The 12,491-nt window shown below is 38.5% G+C and overlaps 1 protein-coding gene across 1 annotated transcript in view; it reads left to right on the top strand.

The window, feature by feature from the left end:
* Window positions 1-210, top strand: part of LOC148036058 (protein VASCULAR ASSOCIATED DEATH 1, chloroplastic-like) — a 266,535-nt gene extending 266,325 nt beyond the window's left edge. Inside the window, exons 18-19 of the mRNA XM_087678065.1 lie at window positions 6-95; window positions 186-210. Coding sequence (XP_087534191.1) covers window positions 6-95 — 90 coding nt within the window. The 3' untranslated portion in view covers window positions 186-210. The remainder of the gene's footprint in view (window positions 1-5; window positions 96-185) is intronic.
* The last annotated feature ends 12,281 nt before the right edge of the window (window positions 211-12,491 follow it).

The following is a 12,491-nucleotide window of genomic DNA, read 5'->3' as shown; positions in this document are numbered from 1 at the left end:
TGAAGCTCCCTGCTGAGAGTAATTTGGGTTTTGAGCGTTCTGCTTACCTTTGCACTTTCTTCTCCATGCAGCTCCAAATTTTGGGCGAAACATAGGTGTCAATCACTATTTGCATTTTTTCTTTTTTGCTATTTTTTCAATAGGGATTGATGTCATTTCTTACTGTTATTGTTGTTTTATTGTAGAGGTTGCTTTGGGCATGAGGTAGAGGTGTTCATCTCTCTCTCTCTCTCCTTTCTTTCCCCTCTCTCTCTATGTGTTGTTTCTCTTTTCTGTTGTGTTTTCAATAGAATTTGATGTTAGTTCTAATTGTTATTTTCTTGCAGAGTTTATTTGGAGCAAGAGACAAAGGTGTTAATCTCTCTCTCTCTCTCTCTCTCTCTCTCTCTCTCTCTCTCTCTCTCTCTTTCTCTCTCTCTGTCTCCTTTCTTCCCCCCCTCTCTCTATATGTTGTTTCTCTTTTCTGTTGTGTTTTCAATAGAATTTGATGTTGGTTCTAATTGTTTTCTTGCAAAGTTTATTTGGAGCAAGAGACAAAGGTGTTAATCTCTCTCTCTCTCTCTCTCTCTCTCTCTCTCTCTCTCTCTCTCTCTCTCTCTCTCTCAGTTTGTTTTTTTTTGCTGCTATCTTTTGAATACAACATGATGTTAGTTCTAACCCTTTTTGTTGTTTTATTACAAAGATAATTTTGCGTGACATTTTAGAAGTTCTCATCTCTCTCTACCTCTCTCTTTCTCTCTCTATGTTTCCTCTTTTCTACTGTTTTTTTAGTATACCTTCATGTAAATACTAATCTTGCTATTATCTTTTGTAGAGATCAACTTGGGCAAGATTGGACATGTGCTCATTTCTTTATCTCCTCTACATACTCACACACACTCTCTTTCTTTCTCACTACATTATCCCTTTTCTACTATCTTTACAATAGGGGTTGATGCATGTTCTAACTTAAGTATCAATTGTTGTTGCAGCACTTAAGACAAGGTAGAGAAAATATTTTGTAGCTCAATTTATGGGTAAATCTGACATATTTTGTGGTGCCAAAATGTAATATTTCTACGGAAAATTATTACGTGCACGCATGAGTCTCATGCAATGACGATGCCGACATTGAATTTAAGGATGGAAAAATTGTACATTCTCCACGGGTCAATCAAGACTAGATCAAAGTAAGAGAAACCGCATATGTTCATGTGAGCCTCCTCTTGGGAGAAGATTAAGATGAAATTGATTTAATTTTTGGCAAATTTTTCTTTACTTATCCCCTCTTTCCCCCAGTCGACGGTCGTGCTGGAGGAGAGGGAGAGAGGTGCTTATGACTAAGCTCCTTGCTGGAGCTCGTAGAAGGGGAAGGCCATGCATCAGGCCGCGTGGGGGAGGGGAGGTACCTCTCATTCTCACTATAAATACCATTGTGGTGAGGGAGAATAAGAAAGGTGGAAGGAAGCGTAACGTTGCTAGTGAAGTAAGAGGGAGAAGGCTTGAAAGAAAGAAAGGAGGGGAACGCTATCTGAGAAGAAGAGAGGGAGGGGAATTGACACATGTGAGGGGGAGAGGATTTTGAGAAGAAGGAAGGCCATAAGCTGCTGGCTGTGATGAGAGAGAGTGAGGGAAGTCTGCGCCGTTGAAGCTGCCGCTTGGGGATCGCAAGCTGCCGCCAACAACATCTCCTCTCCTCCCACGTGGTGAATTCACCCCCCAAAAGCTTTAGAAGCTTCTAAAGCCCCCTTAGGAAGCCCACCTTCCTGTGGGTTTCCTTAAGCCTTCCTATTGTGGTTCTTATACCCACCCCCCCTCTCTTTCCCCCCCCACCCCCCCCCCCCCCCTCCCTGGGATTTTTGCATCCATTCCCTTGCAAATTCCACCTAACCCCCTTTCCGTGAGGTTTCCACACAAGTCCTCAAATCCCTTCTCGTGGATTTTCCTTCCCCTAGCCGGTTTTAAGCCTTTCATAGCATTTCCACAAGGCTATTTAACCCCGGGTTCCTTTTAAATCCTTCCCACACAAATAGCCATTTTAGCAATTCCCGTAGATTTTTCCCTCACAAGTTATCTTAAAAGCCCTTCCTAGGGACTTTAACAAACCCTTTCAAAACAGGTCTTTATAACCCAAAATTTAAGCAACCTTTCCCTCCTTTTGCATACCACAAAGCTATTTTCTTTTTCCCCTTTTCGTGTAGATAAATTGCATCCCTCGGAGCTTCTACGAAAGGAAGGGAAAATTCATAAGTTCCATTTCTAAAGCTCGGTTCCAAAAGACGGTGAAATTGCGCAAGAAAGCCGAATCTCAAAAGGGAGTTTTCGCATGCGAAAGAGACGAGCCAAGATCATAGGACTGTGACGAAGTCGGGAAGATCGAAATCTTGATGGTTCCTAAGAAGGCACAAGGCACAAATACACTACGATCATCTCCTAGCATCCATGTGGACATTTCACTACAAGTCCAGGTTTTCTTCCTAATTTTGTTTACGTCGTAATATTTCAATTGTGCATGATTCATTTACGAAATTAGGATGCACTTTTTTTATTGAAATACCTTGGCTAAATTAAAGGAAATAACTCAAAGAATTCGTCATTTGTATTAAACGAATGAAAAAGAAGAGCATAAGATCTCTATGCATTCCTAACAAGTGGTTTTTATGCATTGCAAAGTAACGAACTTAGATTAACTAATGCCCATCTTTACAAGTTGAAATAATGATAGTATACTTCAATTATGCATGAAAGAATAAATCGTATGTCGCATTATTAGGCATCTTTCCTTCGAAATGATTCATAAAAAGAAGGTTGCTAATCATCTGTAGGAATTTGCAAGGCGTGAAAAATGGTTCTTAAGCTGTGTGAAGTAGATTAAACCCTAATCAATTGCCTTAAATCTCAATCGACTACGTAAATAGTTACGAAAGGTTGTGTAATGCTCATTCAGCGTATGAATAAATCATTTAGAAAAGAAGTTAGAAAAAGGTTGCATGGTTCACATAAAACCCTAAAGTTTAGTAGCATGAATCTTGAATGCATGTTATTAAAGGATCAATTGCAATTATGCCATAACTTAACATATGCCTTGATCTTAACAAAAAAAAAGTTAGGGTTTGTAAATCTACTCATACGTAAGCAATGAATCATGTGGTTACGAAAATGGTATCGTAAATAGTTTCAAGAGTAGATAAGTAAATTGGTTTAACCTAAACACCTAAACCCCGAGGGACTCGTTAGGAATGGTTAAATTGATGCAACATATCCCAAGTGCTAACTAGGATTTAGTACGTTGAAGACATGATCTAATCGCTCTTACTGCCAAAGTTGAAACTCCTATACCCTAAAGAATTGGCCACACTCATGAAATGTAGGGACAATACGACGTACTTGCGAGAGATGATCTAGAGTTTTTACCCTAAGGTTCGCTCGCTAAAAGGATGAAAATCGAATTGAAATTGGAACCCTAGGACCGACAATATCGGCCTAATGCAATCAAGAATAGATTGTCATGAAGACACTCTAACCTTGTTTCCTATCTAATCATGATACCGTGATTAGAAGACACCATTAATGGGTAAAATAGTCCCATGGATTAGATGCGACACTCGAGCAACAAGTTGCAGTGTCACATGATCTTGTGATTTGATCACAAGGGAATGGCCAATTCCTCAGAATGAGATTGGCAGATTTTTACGCAAGTTTATCTTGCAAGAGGATGAATAATCATCCTGATATAGTACCTTTCTTGGGTAAAGTAACCAAGATACTAGGATTAGATATTTGCTTGGAAGCAAAGGACCAATCAATAAATTGGAATAACATGTTTACTACTAATAGAACTTAAGGTATTGGTTAAGTTGGGTTAATAGGGTACGGCCCTAATCCAAGGATATAGGGTTAACAAACAAACCCTTGGGAATCTTGCCAAGTCACAATTGATCCCGGATTGAATGCTGAATGTATTCTGAAAGAAGGATTCACTCCTTAGCAGTTGGCTAAATAACGACCACTGGAAATGATTGTGCTTGTAATAGTTGTATAAAGCACTGTTTGCTTTGTTTGCTCAAGGAATTAAAGAATGAAAAGATATCTAATGCTTCAGGTTGAAGGCCTGAAGGGAGAGGCAGCCTTAGTTACCCTCGACTGTCGGTCTGACCCTAACCAAGGGGGTTGTTAACCGCATCGAGAAGGTGGACCGAACCCGCCGCGAGACGTCTCTCCCTTGAGCACTACTTGGAGGAGGAGGATGCTTGGGTGCCAGGGGGGCTCTGGCCGTAAATCCCTCACCTTCCGGGCCCTGCACATGAGGCCAACGTGACTCGAGCTTGGATCTCGAGGCCCACATTACTGTCTACGAGCGGAATCTTGGATTAGTAATCCCTGTGGATTGTTGGATAGCCTTCGGGTGGATTATGGATAAGCCTACAGGTTGGACTTTATAAATGTATTTCAAAGATAAATATGATAAGCTGTGAAAAGAAACTTGTTTGTCATTGCTTTTCTATGTCAAGTGCTATGATTACGTGAAGGAACCAATGCATAATGGGCTAATTAAGGAAGCTAATTGATGCATGTCCAACTAAATGTGGTAGGTAATTAATTAACTAAAATAACCTGAGGAAAGTACGGTGGATGAGGCCATGTGTCCGTTGTACGGATGGGTGGTCCCGGTTGGCCGGAAACTTTTCTCAATCATGATGGACAACAAGACGATCGTTCAAAGGAGACGAATAGCAAGGGCGTTGACCTAGAATCTAAGTTACAATAATCCCGGTTTACACTGTTTTAGGGGAACGGAATGGGACTACACCTTATGGCAGAGAGGTCAAGCCTTGCATCCCTCTCGTTTCCCATTCTCCTTGAACCAAGTGCAGCGTGAATCCGCTTCGGACCTGGCGTTTCTGTGTAAAGTAGTTCGCTCGGGTTCGACGCTAGTTGCCGTTTAGGAAATGACCAATTGGGAAAACCCTAATTTAGGTCAATTCTATGTGGTAATGGCAAGAATACTTCCGCTACGTGGCAGATGCGGAAGGTTCTATATCGCAAATCCCATAACATTCCATGGGAGTGCCAGGCGGAGTTTTCTAGACATCCTTTCTGATGGATTGCTAAGACGTGTCCTGAAGACAACAGGTGGACACATTACACAAAATTTATTCATTTAATTAGTAACTTTTATGTTTGATGGGATTGATGTTTTCTTATGTCCATCATTTGCAATGGGTTTTGATCAACAACGATTCAATCTTATTATCTTCAGCAGATCAGCTTATAGGTAAATTGGCCCTATTTTGTATTGCTTCTATTCATGTAGTTATCTAGATATTTTTTGTTAAAAGGGATTCATGCAAGTATTTTTGTTAAAAGGGATTCATGCATGTATTTTTTTGTACATGAATGTATTGTACAAGGTTTAGGTGAAGCATATAATTCTCGATCGACTTTTTTGTTGTGGTGAGTAATTCCTTTGGTTCAAAAATCCTCTGCTTTATTGATCATGTGTGTCCATTCAGATCTTCATGCCAATTGGCAATGGTCCATGAAACTCTTGTATCATATCATCCATATAATGCACAATGTGTTGAGTCATAGAATATCTTAAGTGTCAATCTAACGTGCCTATTAAAATTTGCATGCCATGTGGCTGCTATCCTTGTAATAACTATTCTATAATACCCACATTTCATACAATGTATTGAGTCAAATTAGACTCCTATTCATTATGATAAAATTTATTTTGGCAAAATTCTTTGAGTATTATTGTGTTATTCTTTTCATTATATTTCATGTAAATGGTATGATTAAAGTGAGGCCTTGGAATTGAATCTATACTTTGTGTCAATGTACATATCCACATGCATTTCAATATTGATGTTTATGTCTGTTTACAAAAGTGTAAACATGTATTAATGCCATGTTGATTTTTATGGCATATTGGTGATTACTAGACAGACTTAAAATGCTTATTATTTAGGGGTTAATACATACTTCTTTACATCTAATGCATACGTTATAATGCCTGAGAGAAGAACAAGCATTCTCTCGATAGAAGTAAGTAATAGAAAAGATGAAGAAGGTAATTGGATCACTGATATGTATTATTGCTTGTCTTGGGTACATATGCGTCCAAGTATGAAGGCAGCTTTTAGGGTGAAAATATGTACAATTGCAAATGTATCAAAGCACTAGAAGGGTAAAATTTTAGTTCTTAGACAAAGGAATGTTGATTCTCACCTTGTAACAGAGGCGTTTGTTCAACATCTATTCATACAAAAACAAATACATATTGCTTCCACTGTGCCCTTTCAACAAAACATTGCAAACAATAAGTATTTGCAACTCATTGAGAATGAGAAATTTCATGATATCTATGTAACTAATTGTCTCGTATTTATAGAAGTATACACTTCGAATTGCTGTGAGTGGCAAAATGTTGAGAGTTTGACAGGTTCTTTTAAGTGCTACCATCTCGAATTTGGTAGATTGCTCTTTGAGGAGCAAAAAGCTAAGCAAATCGCAGAGGACCTTGTTTTTTTCTATGACTCCAAGTACATATTTTCCAAGGGGGGTCAACAATATGGAATCCTTGAGTCTATGCACATATTGAATCTCAATAGCATAGAATAGCCATTGTATAGTAGCGACATTTTTCACATGTGTAGCACAAAAATTTTAGCAGACACATTAGATTCTATGAAGCCAAGCATCGGCTCAAAGAATGTCCATCTAAGCTGGTTCATACCAATTGCAATTTTTGCACACTTGTTCAAGGAATGTAAGGGTTTGAGATATACCAAAAGCACGTATGTCATAAAAAGTGCATTAGAGGATTACGCAACAAGAATTCTAGGTAAAACTTGGACATAAAAAGTGACTCACAGTCCTGACACAGTGGAGTGTCGAGTCACAACAAGGGACATGGCTTTCAAGTAAAATTAAAGCCATGTAAAATTTTTCTCTCTTATTTGAATATTATCTTACTTTGGGATGAATCAGCTAACTTTCCTTTCCAATTACAGGTACTATGTTACATGACAGACTTTATGCCTAGTGTTCAAGTATCGTAGATGGAGGATGATCAAGGGTAAATGTTCGTGCCTTGGTCAAGACATGCATGAAAGTGCAGCTATGGATGTTACTGTCATTCGTGAGGGCCGTGAGCCCCAAGTGTTTCAAATAGAGGATGATTGGCCCTTGAGTATAATGCCCTAGGAAATTACAATATTAATGCAAAATCCATCCGTTAGCTTCTATTTTAAACTAGATGGTAGGAAAATTTGAAGCCAAGCTGAGGATACTGTTACTAGTGGAAAGTGTGTGGCTCCACATATTTTAGAAATTGTAGAGTCTCCCTAAAAATCCCAACACCACAAGTTGTAATATCCAACACCTATATAAATTTTTGGATTTTTTTTGCCAATAGAATATTGTCACTTGTAAACTTGCAATATTTAAAAATTATGGTATTTATGCAAAATCATACACTTGTTATATACTTTTCACATCAACACATTTACATATGCATGTAAACTTTACAAAGACGTAAGTAAAGCCATAACTAAATATCATATGCAAAGAGCCCTTAATAGTTTAAAACTTAAGGTTTTTAAGGTAGAACTAGTTTAGTTTTTGTTTCATTGTTTCATTTCACACTTTCTCTCTTCATCTCTTTATATCCACCACATCCCTCCTACATGCTAAGATGGATGCTCGTGCACACTTTTATGAGTGGATCCACGAGACTATCTTTGCTAGCTAGGGTGATGAGATATTTCAAGTTTTCTCTAAGAACTTCAACCTTGAAAGCATGCTCTCATCGTTGGATCCCTCCCTTCAGGTTTTGAAAGAGTTTATGAGCACCATTTGTTGAGAATAGAAAATGATGCTTGCCCATAAGTGGCTTTGTATGAGAGATACGACAAATATATATGCTCTAGAAGCTCTAGGAAGAGATGTCAAAAATCCCATAAGCAAAGAGAAAAAAAGTGGTACTATCCAAAAAGCTATAAAAGCATGTCTTTGACACTCATTTCAATATAATGGTACAATTAATTTGAGTCACTCAAGATTGTGTTTATGAGTCCAAGCTAATATATCCTTGGAATCTAATTCACTTGAGTTACAATTCCTCATTTTGATAATGTATCGTGTGTTTGACTTGCATCCACCATAGCTGATCTAGTTCTAGGTCCATGTTTCTCAACATGGTATCAAAGCCATGGATGAGTTAGATATTCTTTCCTACATGCTCTAAATCCTTCTTATTTTTTATTTTAGTAAAGTCCTTTTTTAGCCATGTTTTACTTATGAATGGATAGTAGGATTTGAACCTACCTTAAGGCCCTTTGCCATATCCATACCTTAAGCACATCCTTCTCTACTTACCCTTACCATATCGACGACAATTACCTACAAACTCCTCCTTGAGTTGTTTTCGGCATTCTCTCTACTGCTAGCAAAAATTGTAAGTAAGAATTAAAAATACAGCAAAGATGCACAGTGAAAGTTCAGAGCGAAGGACAAGAGAAAAAATTTAATTTATATTTTAAGGACATATACAATAGTTTTGCACTACTAGGATATAGTCATATGTCCAATGCATGAGGAGAACACTATGCCAAAAAAGATAACATTAAAAATTGTGTTCATTTCATTGAAACGAATATATCCTTCACTGCTTGAAGATTTCTTATAAGTTGGAAGTCCTTGGGAGTTACAGTGATGTGCTTTGCATGCATTGCACAACGCTGAGCATCAATCATCATCAAGTCAATTAAAAAGGCCTCTGCAGCACACTATAGAGCATGAAGACATTCTTTTGTGAAGTGATTAGGTCTATCATGACCTTGTGCCAAAAACCACCTCCTACTTTCTGTGCGGTAGAGGTCTTGCATAATCTTGCGAACAAGATTGGAAAAGCTCACCTTCGGAATGATGAGATCAAGAGAGCATTGATACCTCCTAACTTCTCTTAGGGCCATTGTACCTAGCTTCCACTTGCATTTCTTGTGGGGATATTGAGGAGGACCCTTGTGAGGGCGGCTTGAGGAAGCTAGGTTAGGTTGAGAAGGGGGTACATCTGAGCTAGTAGATGCTCCAAGGGGCTAAACATGATATGGGGCTCTAAGCGGAAGCTTATTTTCAACTACCTTAGACCTAGCCATCTTTCCTGCACAAGAGATGTGATAACTCAATGAATAAGAGAGAAAGTGAAACTCTCTTTTATATAACCCTAAACTGTAAGACTCATTCACATAGATGCACGTTCTCTCTTTCTCTCTTAAACTATGAATTGCATTCACACTGAACACATTGTTCATCTTACTATCTTAGCTCTCTTTGAACCCATTTGCTATCTTGTTGAAGCCTTGTTTCTAGCCACTTGGCATGGTTTTCTTTGGCACTTGAGGCTTTATAATGCACTCTTATAGTGACACGATGTGATTCCATCATGTCTGCAACCGATTCATCAGCACTTTCATTTGATATCTTTTGCAAGAGTTTACTTCATCTACTACTATAATCCTATACCAGTAAGAAAGCAATTGGATCATTGGATTGCTACCATTCACCCCTCTACCACGATCGGTTTTTCTTTGGTATGCACCACGCACTATCCAATGTGAATTTTTCATCCCTTGTATAGACCAGATTCCAATGCTTCCCTTTTTTGCAAAGTATGGCCCATGTTTCTCAAGGATATGCAACAAAGACACATATCACACATGAGTAAAACTATGCTCAATAGTTTATACAATTCATACAATTTTTAAATATTAACTTAGTACGCACCATGTAATGTGTGATAGATCTTTTACCCCTGGCTTCTACCATGTTTTTGTAGAAGCTATGCACATCATTGATAAATTCTTCCTTATCTTCATTGTTAAACACCATCTTGCAAAGTAAGGGAACCAATTTGTTAAGACTTATCCAAACCTTAGCTTTGGCCAACCATGTTTTTTCTCTATTACTTCGATTAGGAACTTCAAAATGTAACTTTTTCCACCCATCGTAGTCCTACGGCCTACGAACCATGACATTCCCTTCCTCATTGATGGGTGCTAAGAGAAAATTCCTAGTCTTTGCTCCTCCAAAGCAAGGTTTTTTTGGCGAGTTAACAAATTTTCGTGATCTCTTCTCATCTTTTTCAATCGTCACTTGATGCTTGTGTAGCGCAATTTCTGATAGCACTTGCTTCACATTTCTACACGTTGCATTCGCTTCTTTTTCTGGTTGCATCCTATAAGCAAAGCAAATGTATTCCTATACAAGTTTCTCCATGATTTTGAAAAAAGCATGCAATGAACAAATATGAATACGTTTCAATGGAATGTTGAAGATAGGCTTCCAAGTGGGATCTTCTCTATTGCACGTTGTCGAAGGGGTTTTTGTCGAAAGGTCGAATTCACTAGGGATCAGAGATAGAAGGAAGTAGAGATAGGAGATGGAAGAGAAGAAAGAGAATACACAAGTGGTAAACACGATAAAAACAAATCACAATGAATTGAATCAATATTTATTGAAAGAACCTGGAATTTTCACACTACTTAGAAGCAATCTCTAGACATTAGATCTCTTGGAGCTTCTTCGTAGAACAAAATGTGCGTAAAAATTAGAGCTCCTTCTCTGTTGTTCGGAACCCAAATCTGATGGCTCCATTGGCTCCGAAAGGGGGATAAAACTCCAGAACACCAGGACACCTGGTCACAGATCTCCCAGATCACTCCTTCTTTTTCTTCTAGTTCAATCTGCAGTTTTCAGCCTGTTTACAGTGATCACGACGCCCATAATTTCGTCAATCTGTTCTTCTGAAAATCCCCTAATTGGCTGAAAAAGCAACTAGCTTTTTGCATGCTATCCTAATCTAGAAGCTTTTTCTAACTTTTTCGGATTTTTACAATAAATATGATAAAAAATAGGCTAAAATTATCCAAAAATCTAGTATTTTTGGATAATCCATGCAACTCACACGAGTACTAATGGGGCTCAAATCACATTGACTCTCTAGATCAATAAAGAAGTCGGATGATGATGCATTCCATACTTTTTCACACCGTGTCCTCATAACATCATGACATCCCCCCCTTTGAACCTACACATCCTGCAGTATGTGCCAAAATCCTAGTTGTCACTGGATTTTGAGTCCTCCTCATCCTCTGCAACCATATCCTTTACTTCTTCATCTTCCATATCTTCCTGGCTAGCCCCTATATCATGAGCACTATTTTCATCCAATTTTGGCAACTCATAGGTAGTAGATTCTTGCCTTTTGAATAATTTGATTCTTTTTCCTGCTATCGGAAGTTTGATGGCTATCCCATCCAACTCATTTAATGCATAAGTAGCATTATCAAACACCTGTCTTACCACATAGGGTCCAAACCATCTTTTGGAAACTTTACGCATGGCACTATGCTGATTATCTAAACTGCTATCATAAATGAATACCCAATCCCCATCTTGTATGGTTCTTGGTCTCAGTCTATGTCTTTTGTTTTCTTGTTCTATATCCTTGCTGCCCTTAACTTTGCAATTGCTACCTCTATGTCTTCTGAGTTTCTTTCCAACTGTCTAATGCGTAAGGCCAACAACTCCTCTCGATTCAACTCCTCTTCCCAAGGTAACATACTCCATGTGACTGTCATCTCTTCTATTGGCATGATAGGTTTTTGACCATACATCAATTCTGTAGGCATGTATCTTGTAACAACACTATGAGTTGTTCTGTCGGCCCACAAAGCATAAGGGAGAAATCATGGCCACTCTTTTACCTTCTCTCCACACACTTTTGCCAATGCCTTCACAATAGGTAGGTGACCTCTTTCACTTTTTCCATTTCCTTCAGGGTTATAGGCTGAAGTTAAAGCAAGCTTTATCCCCAAGTGTGCAAAGAAATCACGAGCCTCATCTGCATCTAGCTCACCCCTATCTGCTGTAATTTTTCCCACACAACCATATCGACAAAAGATCTCTTCTAAGAGAAAAGTACATACGGCATTTTTTGTCTTAGTACGTAGAGCTCTCCCTTCCAATTGATTAGTCAAGTCTTCATGATTAAGCACAAGATACCTCATTTGCCAAAGACCTGTAGTAGGCATTGTGACCAAATCCACCACCCACTTAAAATGAAGAGACAATGGATATGTGGGTTGCAATCCATCCTGATGTCTCACAGTTGAATACATTTGACATGTCATACATGTTTCCACAAAGTGAGCAACATCATTATACATACCCTGCCACCAATATCTTTCTTTGATCTTTGTTAAAGTTCCCCAAACACCTCTATGACCAACCCACAAGCTTTCATGAAATTCTTGCATTACTTTTACTTGTGAAGCTCTGTCACCCAAAACTCGCAATGGCATACCCTGTTTCTTTTTAGCATGTTTCCATAAGTATCCATCTTTTTTAAAAAACCCATACGCTTTCCTCTTGATTTTCTTAAACTCCTCATCTGACCATTCATCTCTCTTTGTTAATGTACTAAGGTATTGACCAATTCTTAG

Source organism: Lygodium microphyllum, chromosome 5 (genome assembly GCF_053477565.2).
Source record: "Lygodium microphyllum isolate KBCC chromosome 5, Lygodium_microphyllum_v1.1.10, whole genome shotgun sequence".
NCBI classification, from domain to species: Eukaryota; Viridiplantae; Streptophyta; class Polypodiopsida; order Schizaeales; family Lygodiaceae; genus Lygodium; species Lygodium microphyllum.
This window is presented reverse-complemented; position numbering and strand designations above follow the sequence as displayed.